General features: G+C 36.1%; 2 protein-coding genes across 2 annotated transcripts in view; one reads left to right on the top strand and one right to left on the bottom strand.

The window, feature by feature from the left end:
* The window catches only part of PGM2L1 (phosphoglucomutase 2 like 1), a 73,931-nt gene that overhangs the window by 41,169 nt on the left and 13,469 nt on the right, over positions 1-19,293 (top strand). Inside the window, exons 3-9 of the mRNA XM_007173728.2 lie at positions 4,863-4,969; positions 5,685-5,769; positions 9,189-9,272; positions 15,128-15,321; positions 16,176-16,365; positions 16,915-17,012; positions 17,721-17,901. Coding sequence (XP_007173790.2) covers positions 4,863-4,969; positions 5,685-5,769; positions 9,189-9,272; positions 15,128-15,321; positions 16,176-16,365; positions 16,915-17,012; positions 17,721-17,901 — 939 coding nt within the window. The remainder of the gene's footprint in view (positions 1-4,862; positions 4,970-5,684; positions 5,770-9,188; positions 9,273-15,127; positions 15,322-16,175; positions 16,366-16,914; positions 17,013-17,720; positions 17,902-19,293) is intronic.
* On the bottom strand, positions 1,394-2,792 carry LOC103018819 (short/branched chain specific acyl-CoA dehydrogenase, mitochondrial-like). The gene is given in 3 exon segments (XM_057552344.1): positions 1,394-2,343; positions 2,345-2,423; positions 2,426-2,792. Coding segments are annotated over 3 exon segments (1,275 nt in total). The 3' UTR covers positions 1,394-1,514.

Raw genomic sequence — 19,293 nt, 5'->3', positions numbered from 1 at the left:
CCCCCTACTTTCCTTATCAGATTACTGTCTTTTTGTTCTAAAACACTGAATGACTGGCTTCCATCAACCCTATCTGAAAATCAAGTAGAGTTTATCTCTTTTGATCTAAGGTCTAAATTTGTCTGTATTTCTTCCTAATATTTTAATGTAATTCCTATCTCAATTGTATTTACACAATTCTGAATATTTAACTGTGGTATCCATTATAGAAATTAACCCAATTCAATGAACATGAATGCGCAAAGCAAAATTACTTTGAAAATGTCAAGTTTTCTTAATAAACATTATCCTTTCATTAAAGTACTAAAGTGCTTCCCTTTTGACAGCAGTGATTACTTTAAGCAACTGTATGAGCCTTGAAACATTTTCCAACATCTCTAACCCATGCTCCCTTCCAGAAAATGTAAAACACTCACCCTTCACTGTCCTCCTCCCTCCTGAGGGGACTGAGGACCTGTACCCTACAAGGTCTCTTCTGATTGAGAATCCCTGATACTGAAGAAATGGCATCGCCAGCCGTATATTATGTTGAGCTTTGCCTTTCCATAATTTGACTGTAAAACAACAGATTTATTTTTGCCTTCCCAGAAATGTCCTTTTTTATATTACCAAATATGCTTTTTGAGCTCTACAGCTCCCTTCTATCCCTCATTCCTTACAAGATTTTAATACACTTCTTTATGGGGACAAGACATCTCCTCTTGAGAATCATTGAACCAAAATATAATTTCTGAATTACTATTCATGATAAAGCTCAATAACTAAGTTTGAGAAAACAGTATTCAATTTAAAGACAGAAAAAATGAATATTACAATATTGAGTATATTCTAATTATTAAACCAAATTATTTAAACTTTATACTTGAAAACTAACATAGAGACTTGTTTTTAAAATGATCTACTGAAACCATAATGAAATGCACCTTTCATACTGGTCAATTATAGTAACAAATTATATTGCTTTCCTTTGTTGAAATGCTTTCTTCGATTATATAAACTACAGAGTTATACCCTCATTTTCCACTCATTTTCAGATATTCAGAACTAAAACTTTTAGATTTTTCTAAATAAATTTTTATCAGTTGCTACCTAGTTTAGCAACTTAGAATCGAATCTATTTCTTCTATAGAATTGCCAACTATCACAAACGTCTCTCTGACTGATGCACAATGACAGGGATATAAAATACCCATGTCTGCAAGAAATACTTATATTGTCTTCATTTTTCCAAATTCTAATAGAGTGAAATTCTGTATACCCTGAAGCTAAAATGATAATGCATATAGAGTTTTAAAAATAGTTTTGGAGAAAATATGGATGCATTTCTTTCCAAAATTTAAAAATGATTTTCTGCGCCTAAGTTAAGCAGATTGGAAAGAGGAGACAGGAAAGGTCTACCTCCAGATCCAAGGTGAAGGGCCTAAATAAGATCATTCAATGCAGCCCCCAACAAGGCACAATAGTTTAAAATTTCACACCAGTGACACCAGGGAGGGGTTCCACTCCCATGGCTGTCAGTATTCTGAATCTATGCGCTTTGCAATGGTGTTCAACTGGATATTTGAAGTTCCTTCATATATTGTACCAATCTTCACATCTCGGAAGTATTTTTCCACAGGGTAATTTTTGGTGTAGCCTACTCCTCCCATCCACTCGATACATTTGCCAGTTATTAGGCCCGCAATCTCTGATGCATAGTACTTGGCCATAGATGATTCTTTAATGAATGGCCTTCCAGCTTCTAAAAGCCTTGCAGCGTTGTATGTGAGTAATCTTGCAGCTTCTAGCTGGGTGGCCATGTGAGCCACTTGGTGTTGGAGCCCTTGAAAATCAAATATTGTTTTGCCACATTGTTCCCTTTCTTTAATATATGGAATAGTGTAGTCAAAACATCCTTGAGCCAGTCCCAGCATCTGTGCAGCAATTCCTATTCTACTTTCATTAAGACCCCCGATGGCGTACTTATGGCCATGTCCAATTTGTCCCAGGATATTGGCTTCTGGAACCTTGACATTTTCAAATGTTAATGGGCAGGTAGAAGAAGCTCTGATTCCCATTTTGTTCTCTGGTTTCCCTATATGAAGGCCCTCAGTATCACGATCTACCAAGAAGCAGGTAATTCCTTTATACCCAAGAGTAAGGTCTACATTTGCCATCACCATGAAGAGCCCGGCATCCTTGGCGTTGCTAATCCACATCTTTGACCCGTTGATGACATAATAATTTCCCTTTTTATCAGCTTTGGTCTTCAAAGCAAATGAATTGCTACCTGCTCCAGCCTCTGAAAGGCAGAAACTTCCCATTTGTTCCGTAGCTAGCTTGGGCAAATAGATAGCCTTCTGTTCCGTATTTTCCAATTAGCCTGTTAATTACTGTGTTCTGGATGTCACATACCAGAGCCACAGATGCATCAACTTTGGCTATTCCTCTATCACTAGGACAGAGGGAAAAAATGAAGCTCCTGTTCCTTCATGTTGTGTGTCAATTTCAATACCCATCAACCCTTGTTGAAATAATCCTCGTATTACTGATTTTTCCATTTTTGAATTTTCATCCATTTTTGAAACCAAAGGAGCAATTTGTTCCTGGGCAGATTTTTTAACTGTGCTCTTTATCATCATCTCCTCATCTGTAAATGTTTGCAGAGGGGCATAGGGTAGGCCCTTATTTGTTGTTTTGAGTCCAGCCTCTGACTGGGAAGATTTTAGGACATGAGGAGGATTCTTCCAGGAAGACAGGCAAATTGAGAAGTTTCTTCTTAGCAACGCGCCGCAGCGCAGCAGCCGAACCATGGCTCCCTCCCTCTGTGCCCCAGGACAAGCGCTGTCAAGGATCCGGAAGCGGCTCTCCTGACTTTCTTATTGAGTTATTTTGGTTGCCATTGTCAACTTCTTGACAATGTTACTTTGCATTTGAAACCAGGAAATGGATATTGACATTTCCATTTAATACAAAGAAACAAATTTAGATAGAAAGAAGGTGATTGCTCATTTTGGCATATGGCCATTGATAAAGGTTAACCAGAGTATTTGGAAAATTTAGTTGAAAATATTTCCTTTTAACATGGTTTTCCATATATTTTGAGAGTTAAGACAGTGTTGATATGATACAATTTGTTTTATTTCTCCCCATTTTTATGCAACTTATTCTAGAAACAAATTACTTTTCTTTCCAGTGAATCAACCTTAGTGTTTCAAGGAACTCCACTTTGGAGGCCAAAATGCATTTAGCATATACTAAAAATAGTTCTGAACTAGAGAATTGCTCAGTAGATATAATTCTAATCGATACTGCCAAACAGTAAATAACCTTTAACTTTATTCTATGGGAATTCTCTAAATCCATGGGCGAATGCAGGGGATCAGGAACAAAGGATGACAAGATGACTGAATAGGTAGGATACTTGCCTCCTCCTGCCCCCATTCCCTTTCTTTTCTTGGTCCAGAAATGCTTCAGTTCCATCTTTTTCGTATGTTGGGTTTCCTTATAAGCTTTCATTTTAACTGAAGATTCCTTGACTTCAGAAAAAGGAGTGGAGGAGGTGTTTGAAAATCAATTTCTACAGAAGTGCAAATTTTTACAGGAGTTGAGATTCCATTATTTGAAGTGGAAAAGCCAGATGGAATCTAATTCTTAAACCCTAGTTTTTTTCAGAACCTATGTATAGAGGGATAAGAGAAGATGGATTTTTACATCAGAGAATGAGATTCTGTGAGGTTTTAGGATAGTATCATCATTAGAAATAAATAAGTTGGTGAAACTAGTCAATTTGGGCTATATTGCATACATGCTTGGGCGCACACACACACACAGTCACTCGTAGGGAGTAGGTTAGGAAGAATAATTATACTTGAAAGAACCATGAAAGAAGTGTCCAGAAGTCACTGGGGTCTCATTTGGTGCTGCCACATAGTTACTTAGCAGTCCCTGCCATATAGTAGGTCTTCAATACATCAGTATAACATAGTTTTGGTTGAATGAATGGCTTTGGGTAAGTCATTAAATGGAGCTTCAATCTTACTATGTTTCCTCTTTTTTGGAAGAAATGTTGAAAGACAGAGACACAAATAGAACTGGTATCTTCATTTCTTTCTTTTGGGGGTTGTTGTGAGGATTAAATGTGGCAACATCTGAGAAAGTAGTTTTAAAAGGACTGTAGCAATATGAAGTGTTATTTTTACAGATGAAAGTGTTTATTAAAGTTAGCAAATCATTTATAAGATAGTTAAATGGTGTTTTGGATTATTATTGTGATATTTTCAATATTAAATACTTCATTTCATTTTTTTGTCACCCTTGACTGCAAATTTTCCTCGTTTATGAGATTTTCTTTCTGTGAGATTTTAAAACTAAAGAATGGGATCAGCCATCTTAAGAAATGTTCTAATGAAGGTTTATGTTGCTGATTTTTAATGTTTGTGTCATAAATTAGATCAAATCTTCTGGTTAGCTTCAATTTTATGATTTAGCAAGGCCTAACATGGTCAAAATTTTGTCCTCTAGAGCCTTAAGGCAAGAAACAATTTCTTTTGGCTCTTCTAACAACTTTTTTTTTTTAGCATTCTGACTCTCATGTCCCATCTTTTTTTCCCTAATGTTTTATGTATCGTATTGGATTTAAGTTACGTAATTGATATTTCTGTGATATTAAATGTGTCTGAAACTCCAGGAAATAGGTGTTTATCATCTCACATTTGAGGACTGAACATTGTTGTTCTCACATTGGTAAACATGGGCAAAAGGAGGAAGCCAGTTCCCTGAGAGCCAATAAGCTGCACACCACACATAAAAAGATTAGCCCTTAAGTCATCGAAAATGCAGGCATTAGTCAGGAACTAATTTTCTGTGTTTATCTGCTTCAGGGGATGTACAAATACCTTGAGAGATGTTTCTCAGACTTCAAGCAAAGAGGTTTTGTCGTTGGGTACGACACCCGGGGTCAAGTAACTAGCAGCTGCAGCAGCCAGAGGTACAGTGTTAATTGTTTCAGAGATTAAGTTGGATTGGAATAAAACCTTGAAAAAAATGTTATGCCCAGTTGTAGGATTTCTGAAACAGGAAGCTGTCCAAAAAAATGTGATCACGTGCTAATGTTTATTTTAGAGCTGAAATAGAAGCATTTCAAAGATAACCTTTGGTTTTTACAGAAAGGAGTAAATTTCTAAATGTTTAGAGTTAGTGTTTAGAATGACATAGACTATGTGATGATTTTAATATTTTGGCAGAGGCACTGGGTAGGAGGATTATGTAACTTGCATTCTCTCATTATAGTCCTATTTGATTAGTTTTAGGGTATTTTCACACATAGATAATCATGATGTAGTGATACTTTTTCTTCACGGGGTAAATAGGCATATTGTGTTTATCAAAGTCTCTGGTTTCACTTTCTTCCATGTTTTTTGCCTTTTGCATGTTTTATTTCTTATTAAAAGAGCCATCAGAAGATGAATGAGAAAAAAGGAAGAAATTTAAATGTCAATTCTGTTCCTTGTTACTCCTTTTCAAAAAAATCTTATTTAACATTTTAAAGTTGGAGTATGAATCTTAAATAACTGGTGATTATAAGAATCGGTTGTATTATGCTACTGTGTATTCAGAATAATTGTAATACATGTATTTTATGGGAGGTTGGTTTTCAAAAAGTATGTAAAGCTAAGGACCAAGTGAAATCTCTTTTTTTTTAGGCTTGCTAAACTCACTGCTGCAGTCTTACTGGCCAAAGATGTTCCTGTGTACCTTTTTTCAAGATATGTTCCTACGCCTTTTGTAGTAAGTGTGTTGTATCACTGATTGTACAGAAAAGATTAAAAAGATTGCTCTTGAAAAGATGTCTTAAATCAAGCAGGATTTAAATCTTTGTCATGCATATAGTTCTGTATTAAGTGATATGAAGGACCTAAAGAAAACAAATTTTGCTCCGAATTTATTTTCATTCAACAAGCATGTGTCGAACCACCTAAGAATTTGATCTATAACAAGTTGACAAATCCACAGTCATGGCGGGATATTTTAATACTCTTCTTTCAGAAACTGATTTATCAGGCAGGCAAAAATTATTACGGATAGATTTAGACACACAATTAGCGTGCTTAATCGTGTGTGTGTGTGTCTGTGTGTAAACCCTGTATTCCGTGATGGTAGGATACTCATTCTTACCAAATAGGGTCACAAAGGAAATCTCACAAATACAAGAGAATTGCTTATTAAGCCATAGCCCTGGACCCCAATGCAATAAGATTTAAAATAAAGAAACCCACAAATTCCCATATGTTTGGAATTTTAAAAAGACATTTGTAAGTAATTTATGGATTAAGGAAGATATAATGAAGATTAGAAACTATAGCCATCCTTGCTTTGCATGGTAGTGCAGGACTGTAAAGATAACTGTGTAAGCTAAAACCATGCAAAGCAATGTTAGTTATCAATGGGGGAAATTATGATTGTTCTGTGACCTTTAAAATTTTTTTGTCAAAACCTTAAATATACCCTTTCTCTTGATTAAAAATGTACAGAGAAAAGAAAAAAGTAATAAACTAATATTTATTTGCTACTCTGTAATTTAAAACATTAGAAGTGGTAAAAACACTTTAGTGTTTTATTTCTTTGTAATGCAATATATCAAGACTGTGACCAGTGCTTGCTTCTTGTCATATAACTTAACAATATGAGCAAGCATCTTCTCTATGCCTTGCTGAATTATCACACTTCTTTCTAAGTCTGGATCAGCTTCCCACATTTTAGCTTTTGTACTTTCTTTCTTTCTTTTTTTGGCTATGCTGTGCAGCTTGCGGGATCTTAGTTCCCCAACCAGGGATTGAACCCAGGCCCTCGGTAGTGAAAGTGTGGAGTCCTAACCACTGGACCATCAGGGAATTCGTATCGTTTGTACTTTCAGTATCATAAAATGTCTCTGAGAATTCCTTTTTTTGCCAGTATCACTCCCTCTGGGACAGCTTCATCCCTTTCATCACAACCACATCCTTCATTTATAGCCATACATTCACCTTCCCTAAGCTCATCTGGTTGCACATCTAGAGTCTCTTGAATGACAGCAGTGTCAATGTTCCCGGTTATTTCTTCTATAACTCCATTTATGGTCGATTCAAATGTCACTTCCACTGTTATCACTTTTGTTTCTTTGCTGCACTTTCATCTTTGTTGGCCAGTTCCTTCTTTCAGTTATCCATTTTTGCAAAATTGTCACATGGGTATACCACTGGGAGATGAGGCAACACAGCTACATGCTTTGCTGTCTGTGAGAGAGCTGACTAACAGATGCACAGTGACCAATCACTGACAGACTTGATGACATGATTGGTTACTAATCATGATGGATCCCTTATATACAGTTATTTCAGACTGAAGAGCTAGCAGCCAGGTTTGTACTTGATGCAGTTACTCGCAGTATAGCATGGTAACTAAAATTTGAGCATGTTGTTGGGAGACTGGTATTATTTAACTAAAATATGGTATCAGAAATTCATGTATACTGGAACTTTGCAAAGCAAGGACTGTCTGTATTTAAAAACTAAGCAACAATGAAAACAATAAATAGCAAAAACTATGGGATATAGCTAAAGCCCTACTTAAAGGGAAATTTATAGTCTTAATGAATATATTAGGAAAAAAATTTTTTAAATAACGAGCTAAGACTTTAACTTAGTATGTTAGAACCAAAACAGAATAAATCCAAATAAAATAAAAGAAATAATAAAGATATGAGGAAAAATCAATTAAATAGAAAACAAAGAAAAGAGTGTATCAACAAAAGCGAGAGTTGGCTCTCTGAAGAGGCAATTAATAAAATAGACAAAGCCTTTTGGCAAGGGTGCTGAAGAAAAAAAAGACAAAGAAAGTAAAAGAGTGAATAATAAATACATAGCGATTAAGAAAATCACAATATTCTGAATAACATAATGCAAATAAATGTGAAACTTGGGAGAATTGGCCAATTTTCTAGAATAATTAATACATCAAAACTGACAAGAAATAGAAATAGAAATCCTGAATAGTCCTAAAGAAATTGAACTGGTTTTTATTTATCTTCTCAAAATAAAAATGCCAGGTTCACATGATTTTTGTGGGCAAGTTTTACCAAATGTTTGACCATTAGATAATGTCTCTATAAATTGTTACTAGTGATTTATTGGAAATATACGGAGTGGCTCAAAGAATTGAAGGAATTTCTAAACAATTAGCTCTAACGAATGACAGAAACCAGGGAGGGCCCAGAAATGTAGAACATTTATGTAGGAGTCTGCCACTGGGTTACCATTTCCAGCTGTAACTATGTGTTGGCCTTCCTCTCTTATTGCAGGTAGATTTGCTCTAGCTTCTAGGGAAGTTATTTTTAGCACCCTTTATCACCATGTTTTTGAGTCAAAAGGCAATCTTCCTTGACTACCTATAGCAGAGACATCTTAGAGAAAGACTCTGACCAGGCTTGGGTTGTGAGCCAGTCTCTGAGTTAAATCATCAAGGGAATAGGTTACTCTAGTCAGATCAGGGTCATGTGTCCACCCACCCATGGCCAGGAGAAGAGAAGTTGAATGTGACGGTAGAAGGAATATGGGGAACATCTTAGGCAAATAAATAATAACTGCAAAGAAAAAGGGAAATTCAACCTGGGAATTAACTTTGGGAGAGATGGTAAATTGACCTTTATATGCTATAGAGGCCACAGAGTATATGTAAAGATCTTCAAATTGGAAGGCAAGAGACCTAAGTTCTACTCTTATATATTCTCCCTTATGATTATGTAATGTTGGATAAACAGTATACAGTGTGTAAAATATGTAAAATATGATAGATTAGATGATTTCTTAAATTTACTTACAGGTCTAATATTTTATGATTATATTCCCCTCTCATATCTCCAGAGTCTTGTGGAGTATCTGGCATATAATAGGTGTTTGTTAAATATTTGTTAAATGAACAAAATAATTATAGGACTAAGTTAAATGAGACTACAGGGGAAAAAAAACATTCAGTCTAACAGTTAGGTGGTTATTGATGACCTAATATTTAGGTGGCTTTAGTTATATCCTACCCAAGGAACCTGGAGTTGATTATTGAGGTTTTAGGCTATTTATATCTTAATGTCTTTTCCAGTTATTTAATCAAAGTTATTCTTATGTCAAATGTGTGAGTAGCTAAGAAACAAATATTTATTGTCATTGTTCTTTTAGCCATATGCAGTCCAGGAGCTCAAAGCAGTTGCAGGTGTGATGATTACTGCATCTCACAACCGCAAAGAAGACAATGGATACAAGGTAAACCTTGGACTCCTCATCTTTGGTCATTTCATAGTTCTTATTTTATTTAAATAATATGTGCTGAATATATTTTCTACAGTGGGGAGCAGGGTTAGACATTGGGAACAGAAAGATAAAAACATTGAGGCTACCCCTCAAAGAATGTGTATCCCTAATGGCGCTTATTACGTTTCAATATGTACTATTACAAAAGTCTCTTCAATGGTCTTTTTACTTCTGATATCTTACTGCCTTTGATTTCCCCAACCCATCCCAAATCCACCCTCTCTACCATTTCAGAAATAAAGTCATTTTGTACCAAGAACTTAAAGAATAAATGGGAGTTTGATGGAAGAGAGCCGGAGGAATAGTATCTTGACCTCATTCTCCTCTCCCTCCAACCTTCTGCTGGGACTCCCTATTGGCCACAGGATCTATTTGATGTGTCAGGTTTCATGGCAGAAAGCAGGGCGGGGAGGGGTGAAGAGTGGCTCTGGAGGGGCAAACAGAAGATATGGCACAGTACTGAACCAGTGTTTGGGGCTCCTAGCTGATGAGTCCATGATCTTATATTCTTTTTTCATCTTGTGTAGGGAGACTCCAGGCACACTAAGCTCTGTTTCACTGGGGAAAAGAATATTTAATACTAATCTAAGATTTTGGCCCTGGCCAGCTAAATGGGTAGTGTTACCATTTATAGAGGCAGGGAAGAAGCATAATTAATTAGTTTGGGACATAATTAAGTCTGAGGGATTTGTGGGTCAAACAGGCAGCAGTGACCTGTAGGCAGTTGAATATGTAGATCTGTTGCTCAGGGGAGAAATCTGCGCTGAAGTTACAGATTTTGGGATCACTGTACATATTGTATTAGAGTACATAAGAATATTTGGAAATTCTTTATTTGGATGAGCAGCCCAGAGACAGTGTAGGTTAGAAAAAGAGCTCAAGAATGGAACCCTAGGGAATATCAACTTCAAGTGAAGGGAGAAAGAAGAGGAGCTGGAGATAGTACAAAGACCGGAAGAGACTGGTATGATAAAAACGAAAGAGGTAAGGGAATTGCAAGGAGGGAGAGGTTAACTGTCAAAGAGAGCTAAGAACCCAGATCTCTCCTCTGAGCATCAGACTCCTGAATCCAGCTGCCAACTTAACATCTGTTGGGATGCCTAACGGGCATCTCAAAATGAGTGTCTCTGAAACAGTGGTCTTGATTCCCCCCAGACCTGCCACATATACACCCAAATGTGTTCCTCCCTGAGTCTTATCCATCTCTGTAAATTCACACTACCACCCACCTAAACAAAAACCAAACTTCATTCTTGATTACTCCTGACATTAATTTACTAACAGGTGCTACAAATTATACATATACATCCAAATGTATATGTATGTATAATTTGAGATATATATGTATCCGTATGTATTTACATATACATCCAAATATATGTAGAATATGTTTACTTCTGCCAGTACCTTCTACCTCCACTGTTCTAAACCATTGTTGTCTTCGCCTGAACTACAGCATCTTAGCTGGTCTCTTCCCTGCTTCCATTTTTCTCCCCTGCAGTCCATTCTTCACCAAGCAGCCAGATGATCTTTTAAAATATAAACAGGTCATGTTAACTTTCCTGCTAAATCCAAACTGCTCACCTTGGGGCTTACAGGACTGTCTCCTGCCTGCCTCTTCCACCTTGTTTCATTCATTCTTTTCCTGTGCTCAGTACGTCCCAGTCACACTGCAGCTCCTTTCCATTCCTCCAGCTCCTTCAGTTTACCAAACCCTTTTCCCACTCTGAGCCTTTTGTTTGTTCCTCTGCTTGGATTTCTCTTCCCCAAATCTTGCAAATTTGCTTATTTTCATCCTTCAGGCTCCTGCCCAGATGTTGTTTCCTTGAAGAGACCTTCCCTGGCCACCTTATCTGAAGTGGCTTCCCTCAGTGACCTTCTCTTCATCTTGTTTATTTCCTTCACAAAACTTATCACTATCTGTAATTACCTGCTTTCTTTACAATGAATTATCTTGTTTGTTTATTGACTTGTTTGTTTGACTGTCCCCACCCCATTCCCCAATATAAGCTCATGGGTGGAGGGACTTAGTTTGGATATTTACTACCATTGAACATACTTGTCACATAGTAGACCCTCAAAGATTTGTTTTTTTAAAGTATTCAATATAAGCACAAGGTAAAAAGTATGAAAGTTAAACAGTGTAAAAAGTTAAACAATAAGGAGTATTTCTCCCACCCCCTTCCCCTAGTATCCCTTTTGAGAAGCAAATACTGTTTCATCTTTAAAAACCTACATAGATGGGCTTCCCTGGTGGCGCAGTGGTTGAGAATCTGCCTGCCAATGCAGGGGACGCGGGTTCGAGCCCTGGTCTGGGAAGATCCCACATGCCATGGAGCAACTGGGACTGTGAGCCACAACTACTGAGCCTGCGCGTCTGGAGCCTGTGCTCTGCAACAAGAGAGGCCGCGACAGTGAGAGGCCCGCGCACCGTGATGAAGAGTGGCCCCCACCTGCCACAATTAGAGAAAGCCCTAGCACAGAAACGAAGACCCAACACAGCCATAAATAAATAAATAAAATAAAATAAAATAAAAATTAAAAAAAAATCCAACACCCTTTAAAAAAAAAAAACCTATATAGATGAGTTGTAATTTATTTAACCAGTCCTCTGTTGATGAATATTTCATTTGTTTCTGATCTGCTGCTTACAAACAGTGCTACAGTGAATGCTATTCTACATACATCTTTGTTCATATGTACAAGTAGACTTACAGAGTCAGTATGGAATAGCAGTTAAGAGAATTATGGGGTGGGTTTGAAACCTACCTCTGCCACTCAGAAGCTTTGTAATCTAAGTCAAGTTACTTGATTTCTCTGTGCTTTAGTTTCTCCATCTACAAACTGAGAATAATACTAGAACCAGCATCATAGGGTGAGAGTAAGGATTAAGGGAGATAGTGCATGAAAAATGCTTAGTATAGTGTCTGGCTCCGGTAAATAATAAATGTTACCTATTGTTTTTATTCTTATCTATAGCTGCACTGTCCAAACTGATAGCCACCAGCTACCTATGGCTATCGAACACTTAAAATATGACTAGTCTGAATTGAGATGTTCTGTAAGTGTAAAATACACACCAGATTTTGGACAGTTAATACAATAAAAGAATGTAAAATATATGACTTGCATTGTGGCTCACATTATATTTCTGTGGCCCTGCTGAGCTATAAAATAAATTTCTAGATGTGAAACTTCTGAGTCAAAGGTTCTATGAAATAAAATTTGTCATTCTGTATTCAAGGTGGTGGTTCTAATTGATACTCTCACCAACAATATGAGGGTCTTTATCCCACACCGTCCATTATTGTATTATCAAACTTTTTCATCTTTGCCAATCAGATATGTGGAAATGTTATGTTTAATCTGTACCTGTCTTATGAGTAAGGTTGAGCTTCTTTTCATACATTTATACGATATTTGTGTTCCCTTTCCTGAAAAGTCTGTTAAAGGTTTTGCCCATTTTTTTCTTGGGTAGTTGCTCTTTTCCTTGTTGATTTGTAGGAACTCCAAAGTAGCTCTTGGTCATCTGTTTTTCAGGTATTTTCCCCCCATATTATCATTTGCCTTTTGACTTTATTTATGATATTTTTCCATGCATGGTATTATGGTATTTTTTTTCCATCTGGAAAAATTATTTTGGCATTTTTATTGGTATCATATTTTACTTGTACCTTAATTTAGGGAGCTTCAATATTTTTGTCATATTATTGAGTCTCTTTATTCAAGAACAGAATGTATCTTTCTATTCTTCCAAGACTTCTTTTAGACCCTTCAGTAACATTTTAAAGATTTTTTATCTTTTACATTTCTTTTTAAGTTTATTCCTGGGTATATTTTGTGGCATGGATTTTTCTGTTACTAAATCAGGTAGGGATACTTTCTGCTGCAGGTTCAGAAAACCCACAAAAGTGGCTTAAGCTGATAGGAATTTATTTTTCTCACGTAACAAAAAATCCAGAAGTATGTGGCTGCTGGCGTGGTTCTGTAGCTCAGCGCTGTCGGGCCTGGCACCTCTGCAGTGTTTTTGGCCTTTTCTTCAAACATGGCCATTATATGTGCTGCTATTGCTCTAGGCATCACATTCACATGCAAGGCAGGGAGAAAGGCCAAGATGTTTTTTCTCATGTTATATAAATTTTCATAAAGAGCTTTCAGGGCCTACGGACAGAATCTTGTTGGTTGCTTGGAATGTGGGAGCATCCCTTAAGAGCAATTTTTGGTTTTGTTTTTTAAATTTCTGCAGGAACCTCAGGAGTTTCACTGACTGGGAGCAATTTCTGTGTTAATTTAGATCTCAGATTTGAAATTTTTTAATCACCCAGAACTTGGGAAGAAACAGACGTGCTTCCTCATCATCTTTCAATAATAGTGGGCAGAACTTTTTCTATTCTACACTTCCACTAAGAGGGGCATCTTAGTTCCAGTTCCCTACCTTCCACATGGGCATTAACACCCATGAGCCGGATAAACGAACAGTTCCCAAACCCCAACTGGCCACAGCATCAGCCCACAGCTTTATCACTCTGGTTTTCCATTCTTTCCTTTTTTCCCAATGCCTGGAGTTTTCCCTTTCCTTCTTGTGAACCAAGCTGTGCATTTTAGATAATACTTTTTCTACTTTATCTAGCATCTTGAGGTGTTTATAGAGTGAGAATTTTTAGGTCATGTAGTCTACCATATTGCTTGGTACAGAGTTTTGTACATAGTATATATTCAAAAGTATTCTTCTTTCCTTCCTTCAGGATGCAGTAGAAGGGATTCATGTCAAATACATGGGAGAAGTTGGTATAGATATTCCCTAAGCAGAGTCCCTTCTAACCTTGAGATCCTGTGAATTATAGAAATACATTTTCTTGCTTTTTCGTTAACTGTTCCTACTGTCTTGTTGATCAGGCTACTTGACAAACTGACAACTTAATGAAATGTATTTTCATTAAATACTGAAAATACATATACTGAAATGTGTATGGAATAATTAGCATGTTAACTATCTTTGCTGGAATAGACTTTATTTAGTGTGACATAAATTCTACTTTAATTTATAGCTGAAAAATAATTTCTTCTTTATCATATAATAGAACCATTTTATAATGCTAAAATTTCATAGTATCAAGTTTTATGGATATTCCATGGTTTCTTAGATCTTCTTTAGTATATATTTAGCTATAGATCTAAGATTATGATTGTACATTATGGTATATGCATATTTTAACATTGTCATAATGATGCCCCGATTATATTTTACTTGTATTGTTATTAAAGTATACTTCTAAATGAGAAAATAATACCGGATCATTTTATTGAAAAGTCCCTGTGGAATTATTACTATCAATATCCTTAGGTGTTTATTAAGTTAGTCCAGTGTTGACATTTTCTACTTGATTAATTTGGTATGCTTCTTTTTTTTAAGAAAATAAATTTATTTATTTATTTATTTTTGGCTGCGTTGAGTCTTTGTTGCTGCGTGCGGGCTTCTCATTGTGGTGGCCTCACTTGTTGTGGAGCATGGGCTCTAGGTGCACAGGCTTCAGTAGTTGTGGCACGAGGGCTCAGTAGTTATGGCTCACGGGCTCTAGAGCATAGGCTCAGTTGTTGTGCATGGGCTTAGTTGCTCCGCGGCATGTGGGATCTTCCCAGACCAGGGCTCGAACCCGTGTCCCCTGCATTGGCAGGCGATTCTTAACCACTGCACCACCAGGAAAGTCCAGGTATGCTTCTTTTTAAAGTCAAATATCTCTGCTGTAGCTAAGAAAACATATGGCCAACATTTCAATTAATTATAGCTGTGTTTACCTGTCATCTAGGTTTATTGGGAAAATGGTGCTCAGATCACATCTCCTCATGATAAAGAAATTCTGAAATGTATAGAAGAATGTGTGGAACCCTGGAATGGTTCCTGGAATGATAATTTAGTGGATACCAGCCCACTGAAGAGAGATCCTCTGCAGGACATTTGTAGGAGATACATGAAAGATCTGAAAAATATCTGTTTTCACAGGTATCCAAGTGGGAATATAGGTTAATATTACCTTAGCATAAGATTAACAAATAAGAGAAAGCAATAGGGATAAAAATGTGTTGACTATTCATTATATTAAAATTATCGCTCAATACTACTATTCATAATAGTTTAAAAGTAGAAATAACACAAACATTCAAATACTCATTAGCTGATGAATGGATAAATAAAATGTAGTATATCCATACAATGAAATACTATTCAGCAGTGAAAAGAAATAAAGTACTGTTGCATACTACAACATGGATAAACTTTAAAAATAGGCTAAGTGAAGGAAGCCAGTCACAAAGGACCACATGTTGTATGGTTACATTGATATGAAATGTCCAGTGTAGGCAAATCTATAGAGATAGAAACAGAAAGTGTATTTAGTGGTTACCTATGGCTGGGAAAAATGGGAGGATTAGGGTGTGGTGGCTATGAGGTATGGAGTTTTTTGGTGGGTAATGAGAATGTTCTAAAATTGATTATGGTAATGGTCGAACAACTCTGTGAATATAGTGAAAGCCATTCAATTGTATACTATAGATGGATGAATTTATAGTATATTAATTACCTCTCAATAAAGCTGTTAAAAATTATAGCTGAATAGATGTATTCACTCTATATAAGGTAAGGAAATTTCCTCTAAAATTTGATTTTTCCTTACCTATTTCCATATTTCTGTAACTATTCCATAAATAGCTAACACTATTTTTAGAAAATATCATGGCTTGTTGAATATATTTTCCGTATCCTAGCAAAATAAATTTTAACTTTTTCTCTAGATTATTTTAATTATACCACAAGTAGTGAGTTTTATGATATTGACTGAATGATATTTTCCTTTACAGGGAATTAAACTCAAAGACCACCTTGAAATTTGTACATACATCTTTTCATGGAGTCGGACATGACTATGTGCAGTTGGCTTTTCAAGTATTTGGTTTTAAGCCTCCAATTCCAGTACCAGAACAAAAAGATCCTGATCCAGACTTTTCTACTGTTAAATGCCCAAATCCTGAAGAAGGAGAATCTGTGCTGGTATATTTTTTTCTATATTTACATTATTATTAGTGTATTAAACTTTATCATATAGCTAGAACTCTTTGACAATTCAAAGATTACTTACAAAAGCAAAAACCACTTTAGTTTACATCTTTTAAATTATATTAGAGCCATATATTCTGTTTTGTTTGAAATCTCTATGGTGGATATCCCTACTTCTAGGCTTATTTTAAATTTAGCCAAACTAGATTAGCAGATGCAAACTATTATATATAGAATGGATAAACAACAAGGTCCTACTGTATAGCACAGGGGACTATATTCAATATCCTGTGATAAACCATAATGGAAAAGAATATGAAAAAGAATGTATATATATGTATAACTGAATCACTTTGCTGTACAGCAGACATCAACGCAACATTGTAAATCAACTATACTTCAGTAAAATAAAGTAAAAAAAAAAATTTAGCCAAACTATATTCCTTCTAAAATTCATATCACTAACATAGTGCCTACATTTAGGAATATTACATTGAATTTAACATCTTCAGTGCAATCCAGCTTTTTGGGTCACCATTTCAGGAACTTTCTTTGAGGCTGGCAGAGAAAGAAAATGCCCGGATAGTGCTAGCCACAGATCCTGATGCAGACCGACTGGCAGTGGCAGAACTTCAGGAGAAGTAAGTAGAACCTCTTATTTGATTAAAAGCTTAAACTTTGAAAAACAGTTTTTGATTTTAAGTCTTATAGGCTCATTGGAAATAATAAAAAAAATATAAGAAAATAAATCTCCCGTAAGCCTACTACTATCCAGAGATAACCACCTAGGTTGATATTTTGACATTTCCTTCCTATGTTTTCTCTATTCAAATATTTAAGATGTATTTGTTTTTTATAAAATTGTAATCATACTATATATAGTTTTGTATCTTGATTATTTCCACTTAATATTGTACTGTGAGCGTTTCTCTCTGTCCTTAAATATTGTTTAAAATACTCATTTTTAAACTGGCATAGTATCCCAACAGATTGCTTTATCAGTGTAATCATTTCCTAATCATGGTCCTTTTGGTTGCTGTGTATTTTTGCCATTATAATGTGGTGACAAATGTCTTTACATAAAGAGGACATCATGTTATAACATATTTCTCATTAAATAAGAAAATAAAAGTAACAGCATAATAATTTTTCAAAGTACTTTGCTGCCATTCCTACCCTAAGCTCTCCCTGGTCAGTTAGAGAAGTAGTAGTAAATGTTTTCTCAAAAATCCCATACAGTAGTTTTTGGGTTTTCCTATGTGAATGATGGTAATTTGTAGGTCCTGGGGTCAAGGAGTTTTAATGAGAAGTTGTAAAGGTCTTGACTTGAATTTTCATTCTCTCTACAGTGGTGATTGGAAAGTTTTCACAGGGAATGAGTTGGCAGCTTTGTTTGGGTGGTGGATGTTTGATTGCTGGAAGAAAAATAAATCAAGAAATGCTGATGTGAAGAACATTTATATGTTAGCCACCACAGTCTCTTCCAAAATTTTGAAGGCAATTGCACTAAAAGAAGGATTTCACTTTGAAGTAAGAATAGATAATATCTGTGTGCTCCTTTTCTAAACCTATTTCTATAAATTAAAGCCATCTTCCCACCAAAACTGACTTTTATTGATTTCATTTCTAATTCCCTCTTTTTTTCTAATTCTGTTAACACTTTCTTAATCTTTTTGATTGTTTAGTAACCTTGAGCTAAATTCATCCTGTATGTGAGTTTCTGAAACTAAGATAGGACGTTCTTTAGAAATTGCCTTAATGCTTACTATTCTATACAACAGTATCTGGCTTTCATACCGAGAAAATCTGGCTCCGAGTGACCTCATCAATCACATAAACTCCACTCCAAAAAATTGTAGGTGTCATTGACTACTTGTTTAGGCTCTTCAAGTTCAGTCTTAAGAAACTTTAAGTAGTCTCCTAGATTGCAAATTAAGACCCAATGATTCTATATCCAAAAAACAAATAGTGACTCTCTCTCAGCACAGATCACTAACCTTTGTGAGCCTCGGGCAGTTAAACTGACCACTTTTATAGCTACTGGGACTAATGCCAATTAAGTTACTTTTACTCTGCCAACTTTGCCAAATATCAGTGAAAAAGTCACCTCTGGGCATTTTTCTTGAGCCACAATCAAGCTACAGGTCTTAACACTAATTGGCTAACTAAAAGAAAATTGAACCTTCCTTAATGAAATAGAACTTCCAGTCTCTGGCTTTCTAAACTACAAACAGCAAAATAGAAGAAATTGAAAATTTATTCAAACCTAAAATTCTGAATTACTCTAATGTTAACCTTTTCCTGGTAGGAAGAAAAATGTATAATGAGCACAAAAGAGAAAAAAGAACATGATTCTAAAGACCTATTTATAAACGTGCCTCTTTGTTTTTGTTGGGGGTGGGGTGCTGCAGAGATTTTTGGCTTTTTTTTTTTCTCCAGTGAGGAGGTAGAGAGGTGAATGAGAAATCTTAAATTAGTAATGGAGAGCTCCAGAGTCACTGTGTATTACATTCCCTTTCATTGACTCTAAAAGAGTTCATGTCTTTAAAATGAACAGTAGCTCATCTGATGAAAAGTCCTAATTTCCAAAGAAGGACTTAGTCACTTTCTTGATGGTTTTTTTTTTTAAATTATTATTTATTTATTTATTTATTTTTGGCTGTGTTGGGTCTTCCTTTCTGTGTGAGGGCTTTCTCCAGTTGCAGCAAGCGGGGGCCACTCTTCATCGCGGTGCGCGGGCCTCTCACTATCGCGGCCTCTCTTGTTGCGGAGCACAGGCTCCAGATGCGCAGGCTCAGTAGTTGTGGCTCACGGGCCCAGTTGCTCCGCGGCATGTGGGATCTTCCCAGACCAGGGCTCGAACCCATGTCCCCTGCATCGGCAGGCAGATTCTCAACCACTGCGCCACCAGGGAAGCCCCTC

This window comes from Balaenoptera acutorostrata, chromosome 9 (genome assembly GCF_949987535.1).
Source record: "Balaenoptera acutorostrata chromosome 9, mBalAcu1.1, whole genome shotgun sequence".
Taxonomy (NCBI): Eukaryota; Metazoa; Chordata; class Mammalia; order Artiodactyla; family Balaenopteridae; genus Balaenoptera; species Balaenoptera acutorostrata.
The sequence above is the reverse complement of the archived record's forward strand: the minus strand, read 5'-3'. Positions and strand labels throughout refer to the sequence as shown.